This window comes from Lepidochelys kempii, chromosome 1, assembly GCF_965140265.1.
Source record: "Lepidochelys kempii isolate rLepKem1 chromosome 1, rLepKem1.hap2, whole genome shotgun sequence".
Lineage (NCBI taxonomy): Eukaryota > Metazoa > Chordata > Testudines > Cheloniidae > Lepidochelys > Lepidochelys kempii.
The window spans coordinates 117,594,709-117,620,643 of NC_133256.1; the positions used below are offsets into that span (position 1 = coordinate 117,594,709).

The window sequence follows — 25,935 nt, forward strand, 5'->3', positions numbered from 1 at the left end:
ATACCATCTTTATGCTGGTGTAATAAAAATGGTATAATGGAGTGGAGAATCAGGCCCAGAGTCTTAAAACACACTGTACTGACACCTTTGGACTTACCCTATGCCCTGTACACACAAAAAATATTGTTTAAAAACCTTCCAGTTTATTCAAGGCTCCTCATCCTTTTTGTTCTTTGGAAATGTAACATCAGGGTCTTATGAGTGCATCCAATGAAGTGAGCTGTAGCTTACGAAAGCTTATGCTCAAATAAATTTGTTAGTCTCTAAGGTGCCACAAGTACTCCTTTTCTTTTTGCTGGGACTCAGAAAGGGGAAGATGTCATCACTCTCCACCTCTAAAAGCCTAAGCACAACAGCTGAGATTTCTCAGAGCCATCTAAGGGGTTTGAAAATCTCCTCTGACTTCAGTGGAATTACTCCTGATGTATACTGCTGTAAGTGGGAGGAGAATCTTGGCCATAATGGTAGAGAACACAAGAGTAATAATAGATATGTAAGAAATTTTAAAGAGTGACTCATGGGTTAAAATAAATTTTAAAAAGCTAAAACAAATTTCTTTATCTATGTTGCTAACATCTTGCGTTATCAAAAGTAAAAGTGTAAGCAGTGTCAGGATGAGCTCCACCCTGACATCTGGTGGTGAGGTGTGGCAAGTTGTGGAAAAGAACTTCAGGGGCCAATCTCATTTGCATAGGCACACCCACCACGCCTAGAATGAGACCATAGCTGCCCAAATGGTCACTTTGGCTGCTGTGGGATCCCCAGTGTCTCTGTTATTGGGGCAGGAAGAATAAATTGTTATTACCCTGATTATGGGAACTGTGCTTGGAACTGTACGTGGCCTTTTGTTATGACGGAGGGATTCACCATCAACTAAGTAGCACTCGCTAGGCAAGGGTCATGGGTTCCAAAACTGTGTGAATGGAGAGAGGCTGGGGACAAGTATTAATACTTGGTGGCATGGGCCCCTTGGTGAGGGCCTTACATGCTAATTGCACTTCCTCCTCTCTCCACTGTGGAATATCAGAGCTAATTTTGATTTCATTAGAAGTCTAGTTATAGGCTGCTGAGCTCACTTTGGGCTGACAGTGCACCAGCACTGGGGCTCCCCTATTATAAGCTGAATTCACCTAAGAGCTGAAATCACTGAGTGTTGTGTTAAGTAGTGGGGGAGCCTGAAGATATATTGTGGAGCAGTTTGCGGGACGGCTGGTGAAGCAGTTCGACGCAGCGCAGTGTGTGGATGGCAGGAGCTGCTTGTGGGCCGTGGAGCTGAGCGAAGGAGTTCGTGGGGCGGCTGGCGGGGCGGGGCGGAGCGGAGCGCAGCTGAGCGAAGGAGTTCGTGGGGCGGCTGGCGGAGCGGAGCGCTGCTATGGAGCTATGGGGCGGTCAGCTTCAGATCACGTAAGGTGCCTCTTACCCCCGTCCCATTTCCACCCAGGTTGGGAGGTAAAGCTCCGCAGATAAACTTTCGAACTGTGGGGCTGCCCTGACCAGGGACAGAGACTTTTGGGGCATTGGACTTTTGGGACTTTGGGTGATTTGGGGTTGCTGGACTCAAGAACCAAAGGGAAAAGGGCATGCCCCAATTTGCCTGGGGTGGGTTTTTTTTGCTCATGGGTTGTGTTATGAATCCGGTTGGTGGTGTTTCCCCAACATAATGCCACATTGTTTCTCTCTGTTATTAAAAGACTTTTGCTACACTCAGACTATGTGCTTGCGAGAGGGGAAGTATTGCCTCTTGGAGGCGCCCAGCGGGGGTGGTATATATTGGTCCCAGGTCACTGTCACTGTCATTGTGTTATTGGAATGGAACCCCTAGATATTGAACCCGGCCCTTGTTGCTGCCAACTCTGACGGGCAGAAGGGTTACAAAAGGATTTTGGAAATCTAATTCATTTTATACTGGTTATGCTGTTTGTTTACTTTTTGTATTCCTGTCAGCCTGAGTGATGGAAACAGTCTAGTCAATTTCACTTTTAGGTTCTCATGCATTAGCATCTTGCTGAAATATGTATTATTGTTTGTTAGTACCAAAATGTACATAGCACTTCACAGAAACATATAGGGTCAGGTGTAAGGTGGTTTAGCTCCAATGGGGCTCATAGAGGCAACCTAATTCTCCAGTGCCTTGCAGTCTGATTTTGGTAGCATTTCAAACCCTCTTTGCACAGGTGTAAATGACTGCACATGGTGGCAGGCAGTAAAGAATCAGGTCCAGAGTCTCCTCTCTGGGTTTAAAATCTAGGTTAAATCAAGAACAGCAGCAGGAATTGATGGCACAGGCAGTGGTCAAAGACGGGGAAGATGAGCATGAAAACAGTACAGTCATTCTGTCATCTAGAGTAAAATATTTGTCACAAAAATTACGTAGGTATTTTTAACCTTTTTCATTTATAAGGCTCAATCTTCAGTTGTACCAACCTCACACTTCAGCACAGCTAGTGGGATGGACACAAAGATGGCCACAAGCTACCTTTTCGCCTTCCTTGATTCAGGAGTAAGCAAGGGGCTGGTCAGCCCCAAGCACAAATTAGAGCACTCACAAGCCTACTGTAACTTGTTCTGGCTAGATTATGGCCCAGGCCTTCCCATTCTGGAATGCTCCAACTCTGCCTCCCCATGAGTCATGTCGTGTTCCTGTTCTAGGATGGGAGAGTGAGGATGCAGGGCTGGCATAAACAGGGCCATCCTTAGGATTTATGGGGCCCTATGCAGTATTATTAAACTGGTGCCTGAATGCCCGATGGCAGCCTGGGCTCGCATGTGTATATTAGATAAGGGTGATCTTTTAAAGGATTTAGTTAAAAAACTATATATCTGAAGATCCAACCATTTAAGGCTAAAGATTAATACTCAGATTGTGCATCTAAAAATCTATGCAAGGATTTTTTAGAGATTTGATTTATATAATCTTCAGCAACACACTAATGAAATATTTTTAAAGCAAATTTTAAACTAAGATCCTGTAGACTAACATGTTCCAAGTAAACATTACAGTAATGCACAACTGTTTTTGTCAGTAAATTCAGAAACTGACAGTATATACCTGGGTGTTGGCAAATGCCTGTTAAATGGCTTCATTACCACTTGAATGGCTCTTTAAGAGTTTCAGTGTTGTGCTAATAGGTCTGGCAGGCTGGAAGCCTTTTTCACTTTTAAATACTAGATCCCCTCTGTAGGAAGACTCACCAGGCTGCAGCAGCCAGCTGTGGTGGGATCCTGCAGGAAGGGTCAGAACAGGGAGAGGAAAAGGAGAGAGGGGCACTAAGACCCAGGGATGCCCTAAATTTTTGGGTGCCCTATGCAGTCGCATGTGCACCCTGGGCATAAAGCTGGCCATGCTTAATGGGGGATTTTTAGCTGCCACTGATTTTACACCTCTTTGGCTATGCAAAAATAATCTAAGTGGAACTGAGAATCTGGTCCATAATTTCTAAACCTCTTGTGACAGGCTTATAAACCACAGTTGTATGGTTTTCCAACTTTTTCACAGAGTGGACCACATCTGAGCAGAAAGATTCTCATGGACTACTTCCCTTTTCACTCACGATCTTGCAGTCCACCCTTCTCATCTGTGGTTATATAACATCTCTGGTGCAACTGTAGCAATTGCTTAGATGGAAAAATAATATTCAGAAAGTGTTTGGTGTTAGCTTCTTTTAATGTGATTTAGCAACTAGAAGGCAGAAGACCCAGTATCATGTGACCAGCCAGCTCTCACAACCACAGTTTAAGGAATCATGGCTAAGGTTATTGGTTTATCTGAGAAGCAAACATTACAGGGGAAAGTATGTTGGTTTTTTAAAAAAATGTGTTTCCAGTGGATTTTATGGACTTGTCTATGCTGGGGATTTTCAGCCATCAGTGCCCAGCCTCTATAGGCAGTGACTTACACTGGTGCAGTTTACCCCAGTTTTAAGCAGGGATAACCTGTTTCAGTGTGACATTGCAGTTTGTATTGAATTACCTTGTCTACATTCAGGGTTGGTGCTAGTGGTGGCTGGCCACCAATGCCTGAAACCCACAAAGGTAGACAAGGCCTAAGACAAAGCAAATGCCTGTTCCTCTTAGGTAACCTTGACTTTAACTCAGATACCGTTAGCACCAAAGTTGAAATAGCAGTGTCCTTGCACAACAAAACTGGTTGAAATTTTTTCAATATTTTGGATACTACATGTTCCCAATATCTTATCTGGGTGGTACTTATTTGTGTGGTACTTTTTTATTCTATATATTTCTTCAAGTCTACAGGTGATGGACATAAAAAAAAATCCATTTTCAGAGGTGCTGAGACTCTGCACTTGGCATTAGTGTCAGCTGGAGCATGAGTGCACAAGGCTGCCTGAAATCCGGCCCCCCGGGGGGAGGCCCTAGCACAGGGCTATTGCCTGCGTGAGTGCAGGGGACAGGACTAGATGCTCGACTGCGGTCCCTGCCACTCCTGCACTTCTATGATACTTCCCCTGGCCATTTGCCAGGATCAGTGGCTCTGGGATTTTGCCCATCATTTCCCAGGGCTATTGCAGCCCAAGAGAGGCAGAAGGCTGGTTTGTAAAGGTGTGGCAGGCGTTGGGGGAGGGGAGCAGAGGGGACCTGAACTCGGGGGTGGGGGGGGAGGGAAGTATATGGAAAAGCAAGTTGCAGCTAGAGATGACGCGGGGTCGGGGGGGGGGGCGAAGTAACACACACAATCCCCCTCTGCCCTCGTCCTCTCCTCCTCCCCGTCCCCCCAGGCAGCAGGGAACGGAGCCAGTGCCCAGAAAACAAAGGGGGCTGGGCGGGGGGCGGCGCAGGCTACAAGCGGGCCCTGGCGGCAGCGAGCGCTACCTGCCAGGCACAGGCAGAGCGCGGGGCTGCGCGGCGAGCCCGGGGAGGGCGCCCGCCCGCCCGCCCGCCGGAGTGAGTCACACACACACGCGGCGCTGAGGGGAGGGAGGCGAGGGGAGCGCGGCGGCGGCGAGCAGAGAAGCGGAGCAGCCCGTGGGCGGCTGGCGGCGGCGGCGGCTGCAGGGGGGGCCCGCGGCTGGCTGCGTGTTGCCCCGGGCAGCCCCGGCCCCCGGAGGCGCAGGGGCGGGCTCGGTGCGGGGGCGATGCCCCGGGCGCGCTCCGCTGGTGCAGCTCAGCCGCGCTGACGCGTCTCCTCCTCACCATGGACAGCTTCGACTTCGCCCTGCTCCAGGAATGGGACCTGGACTCCCTCTGGTGAGTGCTGCCGGGCCGGGCCGGGCCCCCTCCCGCCGCGCCGCGCCGCACCTGAGCCGGGGGGCGCGTCCCTGCCTGCTGGGCTGGGTCCCGGCGGCGGGGGAATGTGGCGCTTCAGCTGGGGGTCCGCGGAGGACGGACTTCCCCTGCCCCCTAGCCGCAAGCACCCCGGGCTCCAGCCCCGCTCCCCGGCTCGCGGCGTGTGCCTGCTCCCCCTCCCCCCGGCTGCCTGGTCCCCTTCATGGACCCCCAGCCCGCCGTCCCTCTGCTCCCATGCTCCTTGTCCTCCCACTGCACCCCTAGTCCCTCCCTGCCTCCCACTGCACCCCGCTCCTGCCTCCTCTGCACCCCTAGTCCCTCCCACTGCACCCCTAGTCCCTCCCTGCCTCCCACTGCACCCCTAGTCCCTCCCACTGCACCCCTAGTCCCTCCCTGCCTCCCACTGCACCCCGCTCCTGCCTCCTCTGCACCCCTAGTCCCTCCCACTGCACCCCTAGTCCCTCCCTGCCTCCCACTGCACCCCGCTGCTGCCTCCTCTGCACCCCTAGTCCCTCTCACTGCACCCTGCTTCTGCCTCCTCTGCACCCCTGTGCCCGCTCCTACCTCCCATTGCATCCCTACACCCTCCCTACCTCTTACTGCATCCCCCTTCTGCCTTCCACTGCACCCCTATGTCCCTTCCTGCCTCCCACTGCTCCCCGCTCCTGCCTCCTCTGCACCTCTCTCTTCCTCCCAGTCCGATTGCGCCCCGCTCACGCCCCCCACCCCCCCGACTGTGCCCTACAGGACATGCCCTTGGACTCCTCGTCGCACCCTTCTGCGCCCCAAGCCAGCCCTTGTGAGTGGCCGGCGCTTTGGAGCGGGGAGGAAGGTCTAGTGTCTGCCAGGTTGAACGGGCTGCGCGCAGGGAACCCATTCCTAGAAATGCCATTGTCGACTCTCCCTGGGCATAGCCTCCCCCTAGCCCAGCCCAGGGGCTGGTATTTCGGTCGCTGTTGCTGGAGGCGCAGCACATGGGCACCCTCGCCGGAGGGCTTTGCCACCCTTGCTCCCAGCCAAGCAAACTGGGTAACAGCAGCGGCGGGGAGGAGAAAGTGCCAGTCCACCCAGAGCAGGCTGGGGCTTTTTGCTTGTCAATCGCAGGTACTTTGTGGTACTGGTGTGTGCGGCTCCACGGTGTGTCACTGTTGTTTGTAACCCCCATAGATTAACCCCTTTGTGCACGAAAAAGCGATGGGTGAAATGGAATTGTACTCAAGCTCCCCATGTCCCGAAGTGCGTGTATTGTACGAAATCTTTATCTGGAGCAGTTTAATTCCAGCGGCAGGTGCCTTTGAATAACCCCCCCTGCTTCCTCCGCCCGTTCTACCTCCCCCGCCCCACCTATCCAAGTGGTATAATTATTTCAGCGCCAGTGTATTCTTATTACTAAGAACTTGTGTTATGTTAATCATTTTAGGTGAGCATTTGCTGGAAGACGGACAGTAACTGCAGTTTATGTCCTATTAGCTCGAATGGTATATTTGGGAGTTGAGATTATTTTTGCCTTAAGTCAGTTAAAAGTGTTGCATTTCTTTAACATTTTATGTGATCTGTATCAGTAGAGGATGCATTCAGCAACTACAGCTTATCTTTTCCATGACAGGCTTAACAAAATAAGCTGGACAAGCAAATCCATTAGTCAGCTTCCTCTTACAAAAGATCTCCGGATTTATGCAATGCATAATGCTGGCTCTTATAAATGCATACATTGATGACATGCAATATAATAAACTTTTATATTGCTATGGGAATTTTAAAGATCAAATATAATAGAGCAATTTGTTACTATTCTATACAAGTTGTTAATGACAGCTTTGCTGCCTGGAATACTAGTTAAGGTTGTGTCTGAATTTCAGTAATAAATACCAATTTTCAGTTTATATCCAAACCATAACACTTATCTCTGGATCGATTTTAAATTTTCAGCCCACAAAATGCTTATAAAATTAAATTCCACAAACTTTCTATTTAACAAGTGTGTGGGGGGGGAGGAAATAGTACGTTGGTCTGCTTTGGGAACCCCCGCCTCATTTTTTTTAATGGGAATGTGGTGGCCATTAGTCCAGTTTGTAGCTTAGCGCTTATATTTAATATTTAAAAAATGGAAAAAGTTGAAACTATAATGTTGGAAGCCCAGCTAGTACTATGTCCAGCAATCGCTGCTTTTCCTAACCTTTTTAGCATGCTTTGAGTGTTATTGAGTCACTCTGAACATAGTATGAGAGGTTCTACTGATTTAATTGATAATATTGATTCAAGGGACATTTCTAGAATCCCAGATAACACACTTTTTAAAAAGTCTATGCATTTGTGTAACAAGTATTTTTTTAAAAAATAGTCTTAAGTATGTATTTACCAAGTACACCACAAATGTTTCAAATGAAACGTAGACAGTTGGGTAATAGTGAGCCTGATCCTGCATTCCTTGCTCACCTAAACCTTCCCCTGAAGTCGTTGCAGGATTGGGTGCACAAAAAAATTAAACATCAAGCCATCTAAAAGTGAATCACATACATTTAATCATAACTTCTCTATAGAACAAGAGTTTCGTAAGTGTTATCATTTTCTGCTTGCATTTTTTCAGGAAGAAAGTGTAGCTGTGTTCTGCTGAATGGATTGGTGAATCTGAGGTTGTTTGCTGGAAGTTTATCACAAAGCAGCTGTTTTACCAAATGTTTCAGAATAAAAAACTCAGAATAATCAAGTTAGAGTCATAGCAGAAGTACTGATGTCACATACTGTAAGCTTATAGCATGAATATTAGTAAAATGACAGCTTTACCACTGGGTGACCCAGCAACAACAGGCACAGGGCCCTAGGCTTGTTTATGATTGTGGGCAATGTGTGCATGTCACGCAGTCTTTCCTCTATACTGCCAGGTTCTTTCTTGTGAACAGACCTGTTATTGAAATTTACAAAGAATCCTACTTTGTAGGACATACTCACTAACCAAAATAAACCTTGTAGATCTAACTTTAGACCTAAAAGACTTGACAGCATCCTTCTAAAGGAGCACAGTTATCATCAAAAAGAAAAAAAGATTTTGTACCACAGAGGTGGAAAATACTTTCATGGTAAAGGGCAACACTTAGAGGATTTAATTTTCCATGCAGCAAGTATAAATATTATCCCTCATTTTTTTGAAGGTAGTCATATTGACAATTTGTGTACTTAACTAATGACAGAAAAGCTGTTTTTTTGCAGTACTTGATGACTGTTTTGCTTAAAAGTGAAATCAATAAATATTAACACGCTTCTCTAAAGTTTTCTTTTTTAAATTTTTGTTATTGGAAAATCGAAATGGTTTTAAAAGGATGTCCATATCAACAGTAGCATGATACTCAGCTCTCATTGAGGACAGTGTAAATATTGCATTGAATGCATCAGTTTTGTTGAATTTGCCCTCCAATTAATACCCATTACATTTTTACTTTGCTGTTCATGCTGTAGCATACAAAATGTAATATAATATTTGTATCCTATACATGGTCCAGAAACCATCATAAGAGAGGATATTCATTAGTATATTGTAAACTGCAGAAGGTTATATAAGTTGATTTTTATATTGAATTGTAGTTTCTGTCAAGTTGCATCCACACCAATGGCATCTCCCACCCCTCCGCCCCCAGTAACATGTTTCAAATGACAAAAGCTGAGTGAGACTCAAATAGAAAATCCAGCAGAACCACACAAATTTGTGGCATAAACAAAACATGATCATGTGTTTTGTATAACACTTTTGTTGGCACTTTTTGGGGAGATCTGCATAATTCACTCATGCCTCCATTACTGGTGAGTAATACAATTATCCCAGCTTCACAGCAATAACAACTTCATACCACAACACCACCTCATATATTTTCTTTCTGTATCAATTCATTTGTATATAATATCTAGTTTATTTGTACAAATGCAAGGAGCCAAATTTTCCACTGCCTAGCAACTTGTATGTTCTTTTACACAGTGCAAAATGGTCTTATTCTGATTTGGTAGTGTTTTACATCTGTTTTGGTCTAGTTAAAACAAATTACACAAGGTGCAGGGTAGTAGAGAATCAGGTCAAATGCATTAAATGGAAGTGCCAGGCATGGTTTTATAGTTAAAAAATAAAAATAAAAATCGTGCAGCTGTTCTGTGTTGTATTGGTCAAACTTAGGCCCATATTCAGCAAGGTACTTAAGCATGTGCCCAACTTTAAACATGTGAGGAATCCTTTTGAAAGCAATTTTGTAAAGGAACTACTCGTGCTTAAAGTAAGGCACATAATTAAGTACATTGCTGAATCTGGGTAAATATTTACAAAATTTGTAAGGGTTAAATCAGTTAAATAAAATTATCAGGCTTACTAATGCATTTACTCACCATGTTATAGCATACAAAAAGTAAATTGTACACATATTTAAGCATGAGGCATGTTAGTCCTGAATAAAATGGTGGTGGTTTAGGCACAAGTAGCAAAGTGCATAATCAATGAATATGTTGCTGATCTGATGCTTTTGGATATTTTGAATTATCATCAGTTTTGTAGAGGTGGCCTAGTATTGTAAATAAATACACATGTAACTGTGTAGTTTCCAAGTAGAGGTCAATGTCAAATGCCACAGTGTGAGGTGGCCCACTGTTTTATACAGACTATGTATTGAATTACTAGCTCATTTGCTATCTTTGGGTCTGTTCCTGCTCCATTTGAAGTCAATGAGAGTTTTGTTTGGAAGCTGCTCTTAACAAAAAGTGGGTAGACATCCAGCAGTCTTGTAAAAGAACCTTTTGTAACTTTTTGATCCCAGGCTCGTCCAGTTTTTAGTCACTAAGTTTTATATTTGTGCAAGTTGAGATCATTTTCATTTTGTACAGACTGTTCACTAGAGAAGACTCTGGAAAGCTAATTTTACAAATTGTTACCTAGACACCATAAAGTATTAAAATGTTTATTTTCAGTTAATATTGGACTGATTTTTTCCTTTGTGGTCACTAACCCATGGATATCTTTCCTTCTTTAGGACAGGAACCATAGTTTATCATTACAGATACACTAATACATTCACAAGAGTAATAATATTTAGTTTTATTTAAGTGTTAAGTTTCTCATCTTAATCTTGATCTCTGTGAACATCTGGTGTATCTTGGGGTCACATTAGACTGAACACTGACATACAAAGAATACACGAAGAAGCTGAAAAAGAAAGTGAGCTCCAGGAACTATATACGCCAGAAACTGTCCAATACAAAATGGGGAGCTGATTGTAAAACACTCTGAGCAACCAGTCTCACCTCGTGTTACTCATTTGCGGAGTACTGTGTCCCAGTATGGTCATGTGGAAGAAAAACACAGTCTTCACTCTTAGGTTGTTTGCAATAAGTCAGAGACAGTTTATTCTCAAGCAATTGCAAGGGGGAGAGTGTGCACGGACAGGGGATTCCCCCTTCCTAGGCAGGTCTCCACCACATAAACAGTTAGGGCAAGCATTTATACCTTTTGTTGCATACAATAATGATCAACAGCTGCGTCTTGTTTATACATATTCCTTCTTGATATCTTACTTTTCTCAGCAGTTCCTGCTACAGTCTGCATTCCGTTCTTATCTAACACAAAGTCAAAACAGCATCTCTTACAGTTTTCCTACTCGCTTCCCACTTGCCCAGGCCCTGCCTTAAAGTCTCGCGTTATTAGAGTTAGCCTGACTCTTGCTCTATTCCTAAGAAAACTAAGATGTCTGCATTCAACTTCCCTTTATCCTTTTTCCACTTCCACGGTCATGCTCAAGCAATGCGTACAAAATTGATACTTATTCATGCCTGTAGGGTCATAAGAGGGGCTTTGAAACCGACTCCTATGGTGTCGCTGTACTGCGTCATGGGGACTGCACCACCATCAGTGGGGCAGAATGCTTTCAGTAGAAAGGAGAGACAAAAACAGATGCATGATCCAAGATACCCGCTGCATGGACACATTCCTCCACCCAAAAAGCTGAAGTTCAGAAATAGTTTTGCCTCTGAAATCCCTTACTCTGTCACCTTCCACTGTGGTATTTTGAGGTAACAAAATGGTGGGAAATGCTGATGATCCTGGAGAACATGGTTCTGTCAGGACAACTTCCTCTAGTCATTGACCTCAAATGGAAATAGTGGTGTACTCTAAATTGAGCAAGAGTTGGGGTGCTAAAGACTGGTGACAATATGATCAAATGGAAACCAAGGAACATGGAGAGTCTAGACAAACGCTTAATGCAATGTCCCTGTCAACACTCTGTAATGTTCGAGATAGGTGACAGCACCATGGTATTAGCTGCAGTTTTGGAGCAACAGGCTCTGATGATCTTAATCTTCGAGGTCCTACAGAACTGTGTTCCAGTGTGTCTTGGACTGTCTCTTATTCCTTTCCCTTCATCCCCTGCCGCTTTCTACCAGCAATGCCATGCTTGATGCCCTTCTTATTTTTCTCTTGGTTCCATCTTTGTGCCTCTTTCCATTCTGCTCGCTTCCCAATCCTGATTAACAAAGCCACCACCTTCTCCTCATTAAAACCCCATCTAAAAATTCACTCCTTCTGGGTTGATTGTAAGTGTGAGTAGACAATAACAATGATGATAGTCATAAGTTATTCCTGTCTATGGATTTCACAGTGTATTCTTTCTTCTGTCTGTCTTTTAGACTGTAAGCTCTATGGGTCGGGAATTGCCTTATTTGTTCTTTTACAGCACTGGACAAATTGTATTTGCTACATATAATACAGACAATAAGAAGGTAGAGCTTTTCATGTTCAAAATGCTGTATCAACTAAATAATAATGCCTTAAAAGTATGTCCATGCGAGTACTTATTTGCTAGATGTACGGCGTCAGTTTCTCAGCTGGTTTAAATCAGCATAGCTCCATTGACTTCGATGCATTATGACAATTTACACAAGCGGAGGATCTGGCTTATTTTCTCTAATTTGTGTGTCAGGAAATGAAAATCTGTAAGGAATAATATATTTTCCATCCCCACATTGTTTTTTAGTCTGAAGAATATTTGGGGAAGACAGTGGTACAGTGTGTTTTCCCTCTGCTCCCCCACTGTAGACAAGTTGATGGTCCAAGACCAGCAGTTTGATATATAATGATAAAAACTCTTCAGGCCTTCCTGCTAGCCGTCAAACCTCTAGATTTATGTAACTGTGGATATGTTTTCTTTGAGGACTCTGAGGATGATAGGCAGAAAGCTCAATAGACTATGGAGAAAGAACTGAGGGGAGGGTGTGCTAAGTTGCCAGGCTCACTCAATAAATTATGATCATTCTGAGGAAAGTATCAAATCTGGAAAAACTTGTAGAAGAAGAGAATGGGCCATTAAAGAGAAAAACAGACAGAAAGGAAGCTTACACCACCATATCCATATACTTCTTATCATCCATAAGAAATGTAAGAAATGACATTATAATCAATGCCATGGGATTTTCATATGGGAAAGCGAATGTTTCATTTTAAAGCATTTAAAATCTGGAAAAGTTAATATCATAAATTATTTTGTTGTATTATTTTTCTGCTTAGAAAACATTATCTCTGATCACTTTCAGTGTACTGCAAAATATGAACAAAGAGAGTGATAACTATTTACCATATGTGCTTCAATATAGCTAAACACCACATCATAACTTCATTAACATTATGGCTAATAAAAATAGTAACAACAGGAATGAAGAAAATCTGATTTCCATAAAGAGTAGAAAAACTTGGGTTTTCTTGGTATTTGAACTTGGTTTTGAACCAAGGGGTTTGAACTTGGTATTGAAAGTACAGGGAAGAATACTATACATCCCTGAGGGCTGCAATACTTTGGTCTAACTCTGATTGGTGGGGTTGGTGTAAAGGTGGCTGGGTGGTGTTTCGAGGCCTGTGATGTACAAGAGGTCAGACTAGATCAGTAGTGGGTGGCCTGTGGGTCGCACACGGCCCGTCAGGGTAATCCACTGGTGGGCCGTGAGAAAGTTTGTTTACATTGACTGTCTGCAGGCATGGCTGCCTGTAGCTCCCAGTGGCCGTGGTTCACTGTTCCTGGCCAATGGGAGCTGAGGGAAGTGATGGCCAGAATGTCCCTGTGGACCACAGCTCCCATTTGCCGGGAACGGCAAACCGCAGTCACTGGGAGCTGCGGGCAGCCATGCCTGCAGATGGTCGATGTAAACAAACTGATTATCCTGATGGGCTGCAGGTTGCCCACCACTGGACTAGATGATCAGGTGGTCCCACCTGGCCTTGAACTCTCTATGATAAGTGTAATTCTTTGGGGGTATATCTACACACAACTCTGATTTCAAAGAGGAAACTTTTGCTTTCAAAATTTCAAGATTATAGAACATAGGAGTTTCGTATGAGGCTGAACTGGATTATTTAGTCTGCAGAAGAGAAGAGTGAGGGGGGATTTGATAGCTGCTTTCAACTACCTGAAAGGGGGGTTCCAAAGAGGATGGATCTAGACTGTTCTCAGTGGTACCAGATGACAGAACAAGGAGTAATGGTCTCAAGTTGCAGTGGGGGAGGTTTAGGTTGGATATTAGGAAAAACTTTTTCACTAGGAGGGTGGTGAAGCACTGGAATGGGTTACCTAGGGGGTGGTGGAATATCCTTCGTTAAAGGGTTTTAAGGTCAGGCTTGACAAAGCCCTGGCTGGGATGATTTAGTTGGGGATTGGTCCTGATTTGAGCACGGGTTGCACTAGATGACCTCCTGAGGTCCCTTCCAACCCTGAAATTCTGTGATAACCCTGTGATTCCATGGTTCCTCTATCTTAAGGATCACTTAACTACATGGCATGATTCTTCCCCCACTCCTTACTCCCCAGTGGAAAATTTAAACTTTTTGGTGAAAAATTGAAAGCTGAAAAATGTCAACAGAAAACGTTCACTTTTAAACAGAAAATCTCTATGCCACCATAGTGCCTCCTGGTAGTTGTAGTATGGGTGCCTCATGTCTCCATTCTTCTCTGTGGGCAGGGATTCCTAGCTGGACTAAATTTCCTAGGATGCACCACAGTCTACCCTTTACAAATCCATTGTAGTGCATCATGAGAATCCTTAGCCCTTGTGTATTCATGGAAGGTGTAGTCTGGTTGGGGAACAAAGAAGAACAGGGGCATGAGACATCCAAACTGCAGCTCCCATGAGGCACTGTGGCAGCCTATCTGAACAGAAAATTTTTGCTAAAAATATTTTGGGATTTGGCTTTTCAACAAAAAGTTGAAAGCCGAAAGTCCATGTATAAAATCGTTTTTACAAACATTTTGTTTTGTCAAATACCCAATTTTCTGTTGAAACATAAGTTTCAGTCAGTCCTGTTTGGAACACTGTTTTCGTATTGTTACAAAGAGGGCTAAGAATCCAATCTTCTCTCGATTGAAGTGAATGGAAGAACACCTGTTGATATTAATGGTGCAGAATCAGGTGCTACGAAAAGACAGACTGACATTTCTAGCTTAATAGTTGTTTGATGATCCACACATTTTCTTAAAAAATTGGAGAGTTCATGTTTATCTACACATAAGATTTTATTTTAGGAAGAGATGCATTATGGTTACTAGTATTAAATGAGCATGGTGATAATTATTATGCTAGGTAAAATATTTTATACGTGTTTTCAAAGAGAAAAATGCAGGATATGTTTGTTTCTTAAGTTTCTTACTTGCCCCCTTTATTACTCATCTTTCCAGATAATGGCAGTGAAAAAGTAATACTTGCTAGCAAGAAAAGTTGATTGCATTTTATTTTCTTAGGAAAATTGTAAACTACACACATGATACCAAAGGGCTAGAAACTCATACATAGTTGTATCTTGAGAAATAGGACTGTAGGAATGCAATTTAAAGTTATCCTAGGAGATCCTTTATATTTTTTCTATTTTCTTAATAAATTAGTCTCCAGGTGACAAAAGTCAGGAAGAATTTACAACTACAGTATGAGGGATGAGGCACCTTTGCTGAGAAGGTTTAAAAAAAAATATAAATAAATAACAGCAAGCACCAAAGGAGGCTGAGCTTCCCCAAAACAGTAAATGCTTTTAAAAATTAAAAACAAGGTTGGATCTGGGAAAGCCACTAAACCTTTTTAATAAACAAATCCTCTTTTATTATGGCATCCACCAGGTCCTGGTCAACAAAACTGTCCCTAGTGGTTGACAGGGAAACTAATGGATAAAATTAGATTCAGCCTAAACTGGCTAAATCAATACTGGCTGTGCTTGGTAAGGAGAGGATAAGGGTGATGTCTTCTGACATTGAGTTTCAGTTTTGATCACTTTCAGCTGTGACCTGCCATTTTGGATCCATACTATTAATGGCTAATTAAATCTACCAGGGAGAAACTGGTGGACATGACAGGCAATGCATTGCCTGTATAATAATTTCTATCACTTGGTATTTAAATCATCTGTTGTATGTGTACTGGATATACTACTGATGAATAGATAAGGGAGAACAAAGTGCTAGCATTTCTTAAAATTGCATTTGCTAAACTTCAGATCAAGAAGTCATCTCAGCAATCTTAATCTCATCAGCTATTGCCCTGTTTCTCTCCTTTCGTTTTTGGGAGAGGTTATGGAGAAGGTTTTGGTGAAAAAGCCACCTGGATTTGACAAATTTCCTGCGCCCTTTTAATGTAGATTTAGATGTGGCTAGGGTACTTTGGTTTGATTAGACAGTGGCCATCTCCTGGTCATGAAAAAAGACAATGCTGATGTTGGATCATACTAAAGAAGTTCTGTATTAAAATCACAAATTAGTTTGATTCCCCATAGTTTAAATTCCAGGGTATTACTAATTAAGAGGTCTCTTGGTTTTTGGTACTGTTTGTGAAACTTGCAAGCTGCTAATTGTGTTAGTACATTCTAAGAGTCTGTTCTCAAAGCAATTCTTCGTTACAACAACTACTCGCACAGAAAAAGACTCAAAGCAATACTCTGTAACAACAGAAACAGCACCCAGAGACTCCCCGCCCTTTTGTTATATTCATCTCGCTTTGTTAACAATTGTGATTAAAATAGAGATAGAGGATGTCTGTGGATGGATGCTTGGTGTGGATAATAACTGAATGTTCAGGGAGGTGCCAGCCTAAGAATGCAGTGTCCTTCGGCTGAAAAAGGCGTCAAGTGGAAATAACCAGAGGACCCCCAGAGGGCAGACTGGAATCCACCCAACAGCCTCAAGAATGGGAGAACCAAAGAACAAGATAACATCTGACAGCACGGAGCCGTCAGGAATGTGACATCTGCTGATTGATTCAGCAACAGTATGATGAAGCAATTCCCATAGACTGGCATAGGAAGAAATTCCTATAAAAATGGACTCTAGAAAGTGAGAACTTTGGGGTCTGATTCTGCAAACCAACTTCCAGGAGCATCTGACAAGGCCCTGCTCCCTCCTCATGTCCAGGCCACCTGGCCAGTGGCTTGGCATGAGCAACTCTAAGGCTGGTAACTATGATAACAACCTTGCAGAACCTGTGTGTGTGTGTGTGTGTATGAATGAATGTGTGAATAAATATGAAATTGAATGGAATGTTATAGCTATAGCTAACTGCTTACTATGATTCTTTCTGTATTCACAATAAATGTGGCATTTTGCCTTTTCCCCTTTAATAAGATCCTGCTGGTTTTTATTTTATTGGTATAACATTTAGTCTCTGAACTTTGTCAACAGCCTTTGATACTGTTGACCATGAGGTTTACCTGACACAGCTGTGGACCCTAGCAGGAAGTGATACTGCTTGAATGGCACTCTTTTTGTTTGTCTGAGAGACCCTGACTGCTTTTCTGTCCCATGCTCGTGTGAGGTGCCACAATGTGAGGTGTGAGGTGAAGTTGGGGAGAAGGAGGAGGGAGTATGGCAATATGGACTGTGGTGTCCTCAACATGTGGGTGATACTCAGCTCTGTCCTACTTCCATCAGGTCTTGATGGGAAAGCTAGACAGAGAGCAGAGAAACTGAGATCTGGACCTGGATGAGAGCTAGTTGGTTGAAGCTCAATCCAGAGAAGATAAGTAATGCTTGTTGGCAAGGAAAAATACCTGGAGGAGACAGCAATGTTAATATGTGCCTCTTTGATCGGTCATTTCCCATCATTTGTAACTGAAGTATGTAATCCAGGCAGGGTCTTGTTCGATCATCTGCTTTTAAACAATCAAGTAATAACCAAGAGTGCTTTTTTCATTGGTGTTTGGCAAGGAGAGTGCAACCCTTTCCTCTAAGATGAGGATCTTGAGATATCCATGCCTTTACCACCTCCTAGACTGGATTACTATGTTATGGTGTGTGCTGTTTGTGGCTAGGCCTGATGATCATTCAAGAATTTCAACTAGTGCAAAATGTGTCTGCCCATTTACTCAGTTAGAGACAAATTGGGTAAGGTAATATCTTTTATTGGCTCAACCTCTGTTGGTGAAGGAGACAAGCTTTTGAGCTCCAAACCTGAAGAACAGCTCTGTAGCGCTCAAAAGTTTCTCTTTCACCAACAGAAAATCATCCAGTGGAAGATATTTCCTCACTCATGCTTGTCTGTCTCATATCTTAGGACCAACACTGCTATAACAACACTGCAAACATGTACCTCATAGTGTATAGGCAGGGAGCATATGGCATCCAGGCTCTGTAGTCTGCATTGGTTTTCTGTTCATTTTTTTATACAATTCAGCATGTTAGTTTTGACGTTCTAAAACCTTAGAGATTGCATCTTGTCTTGTGTTTTTGTTCCACCAGCTGAAGTCATCCAAGGCATTCAGGCTAGTCAGTCCCAGATTTAAATGGGTTGGGGCTCCAGACAGTGTATTTTCAATGACAGGCATTCAGCTCTGGAACTCACCTGCCATAGTTTGACGAAGCACAAGTTTGTTGCACTTCTGGGCATAGTGTAAGGCTCATCTGTTTACATGTGCTTCTGTCTGTGAGAGTGAGGTTGGGACAGGTTCAAGGTTTGTTTTTAATTGAGGTGGGGACTTCAGGTCTTTTAATATTGAGTCAATTTAGTTAACTGTCAATTTTGCATTTTAAAAATTATTACCCATGTGCTTAGAGATTTTGGTAAGCACGTTTCTAAATTTAATAAATCAGTCAAAATAAAACATAAGTGGAGATGTCTTAGATAAGAACTATAACTTTTCAAGCTTATCAACCCTTTGTTGTCTTCAAACAAATTGGTGTGGTGCTGCTATATTCAAAGTAGAAACATGAAAGCATTCCTTGGTTAATTCAAATCATATTGAAGAATCCAACTAAGTAACTATAAGCGATACTTAACATGATTTAAAAATCTATGTGATATTGGACTTAAGTAACAGTATAAACCAGACAGATGAAAATGCAGTCACACATTCTAGTTCTTACAAGGATATAAGTAACCATATTTTGAACTAATTACAACTGATGTAAAGTACATTTAAGGAAACCCATTAGAAGAGAATTAGAACTGGAACAGATTAGCTGTTCTTTAATGGCTTTGATTGTAGATCTTTTGATGCTTTGGAAGCTTTTTCTACCTCCCGTTGCTCAGTTGTCTTGACTAAATGACTGAGAAGCTATTTCTAGTTTTACAGTGTGGTGATAATGTCAAAAACATTATTTTCAGTCTGATACAATGATAATGTTTTTAAAATGAAAACTCTGCTATATTCTATAATTGCTCGTGAGATTTAAGGAATTACTTGAGTACTCATAGGGACTCATAGGAAGAGCAGTGTAATAGACTTCCATGTAGATACTAATTATTTACTTTCTTGAAATACTGATCATAGACATTTCTACATTACTTGTTTTCTCAGTCATCCTTCTTTTTAGTCTCTCTCTATTTTTGTGTGCTATGCAAGCATTTAAGCTCTTTATCACTGAGAAGGGAAATAAGTAACATGAGCTATCGCAGCTGTTTCACAATTTATTTCAATATCTAACAAATAGTGCCCATTCCATTGCTGAGTACCTCTGCAAAAGATTAAGTTTAACAGTATCAAAATATGATCCAGATGGGAGCACATGCTTTATGATCAGAAAAGAAATATAGTTTGTACAAGGCCTAAAAAATCCTGCACTGATAAAAATGTGAAGTCCTATGAGAACATAAGAATGACCATACTGGTGTGGTCCATAATGGCCCATCTAGCCCAGTATCCTCTCTTCTGACAGTTGCCAGTGCCTGGTGCTACAGAGGGAGTAAACAGAACAGGGAAATTATTGTGTAATCCTTGTGGCAGTCAGAGGCTAAGGACACCTAGATCCTGGGGTTGCATCTTGACCATCTTGGCTAATATCCATTGATGGACCTATTCTTTTTGATCGCATTTGTAGTTTTGGCCTTCACAACATCCCCTAGTAACGAGTTCCATATTGACCGTATATTGTGTGATGAAGTATTACCTTTGATTTGTTTTAAACCTGCTGCCTATTAATTTCATTGGGTGACCCCTGGTTCTTGTGTTATATGAAGGAGTAAATAACACTTCCTTATTTCCTTTCTCCACACCAGTCATGATTTTATAGACCTCTAATATTCTCCCTTAGTCATCTCTTTTTCAAGCTGAAAAGTCCCAGTCCTTTTAATCTCTCCTCTTATGAAGGCTGTTCCATACCCCTAATGATTTCTGTTGTCCTTCTCTGTACCTTTTCCAATTCTAATATATCTTTTGAGATGGGGCAACCATAACTGCACACAGTATTCAAAGTGTGGGCGTACCATGGATTTATATGGTGGCATTATGATATATACTGTCTTATTATCTATCCCTTTCTTAATTGGTCCTTTTTATTAGGGCTGTCAATTAATCACAGTTAACTCATGCAATTAACTCATTCCTAGTCACCCAGTCTTGTGAAATGAAATCCCTTTGGAACTCCTTGCAGTCTGCTTTGGACTTTTATCCTGAGTAATTCTGAAGCATCTGCAAATTTTGCCACTTCACTGTTTATTCCTTTTCCCAGATCATTTGTGAATGTGTTGAACAGCACTGGTCACAGTACAGATCCCTGGGGAACACCACTATTTACCTCTGTCCATTCTGAAAACTGACCATTTATTCCTACCCTTTGATTCCTGTCTTTTATCCAGTTACTGATCCATGAGAGGACCTATCCTCTTATCCCAGGACTGCTTACTTTGCTTAAGAGCCTTTGGTGAGGGACCTTGTCAAAGGCTTTCTGAAAATCTAAGTGCACTATATCCACTGGATCACCCTTGTCTACATGACTTCCCTCAAAGAATTCTAATAGATTGGTGAGGCATGATTTCCCTTTACAAAAGCCATGTTGACTCTTCCCCAACAAATTGCCTTCATCTATGAGTCTGATAATTCTGTTCTTTACTACAGTTTCAACCAGTTTGCCTGGTACTGAAGTTAGGCTTACTGGCTTGTAATGGCCAGGATTGTGTCTGGAGCCTTTTTTAAAAAATGGTGTCACATTAGCTATCCTTCAGTCATCCAGTACAGAAGCTTATTTAAATTATAGGTTACACGACACAGTTAGTAGTCCTGCAATTTCACATTTGAGTTCCTTCAGAACTCTTGGGTGAATACCATCTGGTCCTGGTGACTTATTACTGTTTAATTTATCAATCTGTTCCAAAACTACCTCTACTGACAACTAAATCTGGGACAGTTCCTCAGTTTTGCCAGTTAAAAAGAATGACTAAAGTGGCAAACTCCTTCACATCCTCTGTAATGAAAGCCAATGCAAAGAATTCACTTAGCTTCTCCTCAATGGCCTTATCTTCCTTAAATGCTCCTTTAGCTCCTTGATCGTTCAGTGGCCCAGTTGATTGTTTGGTAGGTTTCCTGCTTCTGATGCACATAACATTTTTTTACTGTTTGTTTTTGAGTCTTTTGATAGTTGATCTTCAAATTCTTTTTTGGCTTGCCTAATTATGCTTTTATACTTGACTTGCCACAGTTTATGCTTCTCTCTGTTTTCCTCAGTAGGGTTTGACTTCACATTTTTAAAGGATGCCTTTTTCCCTCTAATCACTTCTTTTACTTTGTTTAGCAATTGTGGCACTTTTTTGTCCTCTTACTACTTTTTTTTTTTTAATTTTGGGGTATACATTTAATTTGAGCCTCTATTTTGATGGTTTTAAAAAGCTTCCTTGCAGTTTGCAGGCAATTCACTTTTGTAACTGTACCTTTTGATTTCCGTTCAACTAGCTTCCTCATTTTTGTATAGTTCTCCTTTCTGAAGTTAAGTGCTACTGTGAGTAGGTTGTACTGACGGGGGAGTGGCACTATATGTGAAAGAAAGCATAGAGTGAAATAAAGTAAAAATCTTAAATGAATCAAACTGTACCATAGAATCTCTATGGAAAGAAAATGCATAAGTACATTATCCAAGTTTTGAACCATTGTCTTAAGAATTATTTAAAAGCACCAGTTTGAAGCAGCATAATAACTAATCATTTTTAATGAACTGTAGAGCTAGGGAAACAGTAACATAGGAGTATTTATTCAGTTGGCTCATTGAATATTATTTACATCTGTTAAAATGTAACATGGTTTAATGACTATTGCATATTTTCCCCTCTTTTTGGCACTGTAGGATCTAAAAGAAAAGATTTGCTATGATAAATCATCTCTTTAATTATAAATCAATATATAATATGCTCTACTCAGAAAAGTTTGATAAAGCAAATAGAAAAAATATTGAGCAGAGGAAAATATTATCATAACGGTCCATTGAGGTACATGTAGAAATCCTATTAAGCAAGTGTTAAAGTTCATATATTAACTTTTTACAGATCCCTTCGGGGAAGAATTTAAGTCTTTTATATTAAATCAAATAATGTTTTAATTTTACTTTAAAAAATAAGTAAATACTTTTATAGAAGGTAATACAGTAGAATCTCGGAGTTACAAACACCAGAGTTACGAACTGACCGGTCAACCACACATCTCATTTGGAACCGCAAGTAAGCAATCAGGCAGCAGAGACCAAAAAAAAAAAAAAAAAGGCAAATAATGAATAGTACAGTACTGTGTTAAATGTAGTCAAGTATCAGGGGGTAGCCATGTTAGTCTGTATCCACAAAAACAACAAGGAGTTGGGTGGCACCTTAAAGACTAACAGATTTATTTGGGCATAAGCTTTCTTGAGTAGAAGTGGTTTTTTACCCATGAAAGCGTATGCCCAAATAAATCTGTTAATCTTTAAGGTGCCACCCAACTCCTTGTTGTTTTTGTGTTAAACGTAAACTACTAAAAAAAATTAAGGAAAATTAAAAAAAAAAAAGATTTGACAAGGTAAGGAAACTTTCTGTGCTTGTTTTATTTAAATGGTTATAAGCAGCATTTTTCTTCTGTATAGTAAAGTTTCAGAGCTGTAGGTCAATGTCCAGTTGTAAACTTTTGAAAGAACAACCATAACATTTTGTTCAGAGTTACAAACATTTCACAGTTACGAACAACCTCCATTCCCAAGGGGTTTGTAACTCTGAGGTTCTCTTGTACATTACAAAGAAACCTTTTATGTTTACGAGGGCATTTCCAAATAATGGGCCAAATCTGTACAGCAGTGGTGGGCAACCCGTGGGCAGCATGCAGCCCATCAGGGTAAACCGCTGGTGGGCTGCAAGACCGTTTGTTTACACTGACCATCCACGGGCATGGCCACCCGCAGCTCCCAGTGGCTGTAGTTTGCCATTCCCGGCCAATGGGAGCTGCGGGAAGCGGCAGCCAGCACATCCCTGCTGCCCGTGCCACTTCCCGCAGTTCCCATTGGCTGGGAATGGCAAACCATGGCCACTGGGAGCTGTGGGCAGGTGTGCCTGCGAACAGTCAATGTAAACAAACTGTCTTGCAGCCCGCCAGCGGATTACCCTGATGGGCTGCAGGATGCCCACCACTGCTGTACAGCCTGTAGTCCTTACTCAAGCGAAATTGTCTTTGAAGTCTGTCATAAATATAAAGGAAAGGGTAAATACCTTTAAATCCCTCCTGGCCAGAGGAAAAAACCTTTCACCTGTAAAGGGTTAAGAATCTAAGACAACCTCACTGCAACCTGACCAAAATGACCAATGAGGAGATAAGATACTTTCAAAGCTGGAGGGGGCGGGAACAAAAGGTTCTCTCTGTCTGTGTGTTGCTTTTGCTGGGACCAGAGCAGGAATGCAGGTCAGAACTCCTGTAAAGAGTTAATAAGCAATCTAGTTAGATATGCGTTAGATTCTGTTTTGTTTAAATGGCTGATAAAACAAGTTGTGCTGAATGGAATGTCTATTCCTGTTTTTGTGTCTTTTTGTAACTTAAGGTTTTGCCTAGAGGGATTCTCTATGTTTTGAATCTGATTACCCTGTAAGGTATTTACCATCCTGATTTTACAGAGGTGATTCTGTTACATTTTCTTTAATTAAAATTCTTTTCTTTTAAGAACCTGATTGCTTTTTCATTGTTCTTAAGATCTAAGGGTTTGGGTCTGTGTTCACCTATGCAAATTGGTGAGCATTTTTATCAGGCCTTCCCCAGGAAAGGGGTGTAGGGCTTGGGGGGATTTTGGGGGAAAAGACATTTCCAAGTGGGCTCTTTGTTTTTGTTAGATGCTTGGTGGTGGCAGCAATAAGGTCCAGGGACAAAAGGTAAAATAGTTTGTACCTAGGGGAAGTTTTAACCTAAGCTGGTAAAAATAAGCTTAGGGGGTTTTTCATGCAGGTCCCCACATCTGTACCCTAGAGTTCAGAGTGAGGAAGGAACCTTTACAAAGTCAATGGAAGTTTTTCCTGAATAAAGACTCCATGAATTAGCCAATTCATTGTAATCTGAGTTACATCAGAAGTTGACTGCTAAACAATAAAATCATGATTCATGATACAAGGGCTTCAATTGCTTCTTTTGTAATCTTAATAGATCTCGTTATATTGTACTTCCGTTCTTTCCTCCCTATGCAGTATTCAGATTAATAACAACCACCTTAATGTAACCAATGGTTAGACTTTTGCTGCTTTATGAGGATCACATAATCATTTTTTTCCTCTTTTTTTTGGATAGACATCAAGACTATGGTGATCAATCTCTCCTGTAGCCATTAAGCAGAGTGAAATATTTTAGGGCACCCTGTTGGGCATGGACAGTCTGAGAGATTGAGGGCACCTCAATTTTTGAGAGGTCCCCAAATTTGCAAGACTGTCCTGAATTTAGCAGAAATCAGTGGGGGGAGGTCTGCCAGAGTTAATGTGTACTGATTAACATTCTCATAGCTGTGCCTTGTTTTAAGTAGCATCTACGCTATGTCGTCCTCAGACACAGTTGCTAGGCCTTTACCTTCTTTTAGATCCCCTTGTGTTGGGGAGCGATGGGAAGAGAAGGTCTGCCTCCTTATCCTTCTGATCATGAAGAGAGAAAACAGAGTGAAGGGGTTTGGGGATAGGGTAAAATGATGGGAGAGGCTGAAATTTAACAAGGAGGGAGATTGGGGGAAGAGACTGAGGGAAAGGTGACCCAAAAATAACATCACTGGGGCCCTCACAACTCTGAATCTGACCTCAACCAAGGAGAAATGCATGGTGAGCACAATTAAGGACAATAAGCAGTTTTAAAAATATATTGGTGACAATGGTATTGGTCCATTACTAGATGAAAATGGTAGAATTATCAATAATAATGAAGAAAACACAGAAGTGTTCAATACATATCTGTTCTGTGTTTGGGGAAAAAACAATGATATCATATCATATATGGTGATAACACTCTTTCCATTCCACTAGTATCTCTAGAGGATGTTGAAGAGAAACTACTAATGTTAGACATTTTTAAATCAGGTGTCAGGAGAGCAGGGTTATAGGCAGTCTGACCTAGTGGTCTGAGCAGGAGTCATGCCTGGTGGTCAGAGCGAGGGTCAGAACTGGAATCGGAGTCCAAATGCTAGAGACCAGGATCAAGACAGAATTGGAACCAGGGCAAAGAGGCAGAACCATAGTCAGAATCCAAATGCCATAGCCCGGCTCAGAACTGTATTAATTGGAGTCAAGGAAGGCAGGAGCAGGGTTGGTTCCAAGTCTGGGGCAAGGCCAGGGGCAGGGCAGGTTCTAGGCTGGAGTGATATTGGGTGCAGGGCAAGGTCTAAGCTGGAGCAGGCTTGGAGTGAGGTGAGTGCAGGGAGGCAGAGAATTCATGGGAACGTGCATTGAGCAGCTATCGATCCTCTGCAGCTGCTGGCTTGAGAGCAAGCCATCTGATTGCCTTAGCCTATCAGGTGGTTCTTCTGTGGCCCAACTCCACTCATTGGCTGCCTGGCAACTGGGCAGGTGCCACTGCAGGCCCTCAGTCCTGACAGCAGGTCCAGATAACTTGTATTGAAGAGTTTTAAGATCTGGCTGAGGAGCTCACTGGATCATTAATGTTGATTTTGAAAAAGTCTTGGAGCACTGGGGAAGTTCCAGAAGATTTGAAGAAAGCTAATGTGCCAATTATTAAAACGGGTAAATGGGATGACCGAGGTAATTATAGGCCTGTTGGCCTGATGTCGATCCCAGGCAAGATAGTGGAGTGACTGATATGATAAAGAAGCAAATGAGAGTAATGTAATTAAATGCAAATCAACATGGGCTTATGGAAAATTGATCCCGTCAAACTAACTTGATATCCTTTTTAGATGAGGTTACAAGTTCGGTTGATAAAGGCATTGCAATAAGACATTTGACTTCGTACTCCGTGACATTTTGATTAAAAAACTCGAACGATATAAAATTAACATGGCACAC

The 25,935-nt window shown here is 42.2% G+C and overlaps 1 protein-coding gene across 5 annotated transcripts in view; it reads left to right on the forward strand.

The window, feature by feature from the left end:
* The first annotated feature begins 5,031 nt into the window (after positions 1 to 5,031).
* AFF3 (ALF transcription elongation factor 3) overlaps positions 5,032 to 25,935 on the forward strand; it is a 469,443-nt gene continuing 448,539 nt past the window's right edge. For all 5 annotated transcript variants that reach the window (XM_073352102.1, XM_073352119.1, XM_073352110.1 and 2 more), the window contains exon 1: positions 5,032 to 5,205. In XM_073352102.1, coding sequence (XP_073208203.1) covers positions 5,153 to 5,205 — 53 coding nt within the window. In that variant the 5' untranslated portion in view covers positions 5,032 to 5,152. The remainder of the gene's footprint in view (positions 5,206 to 25,935) is intronic.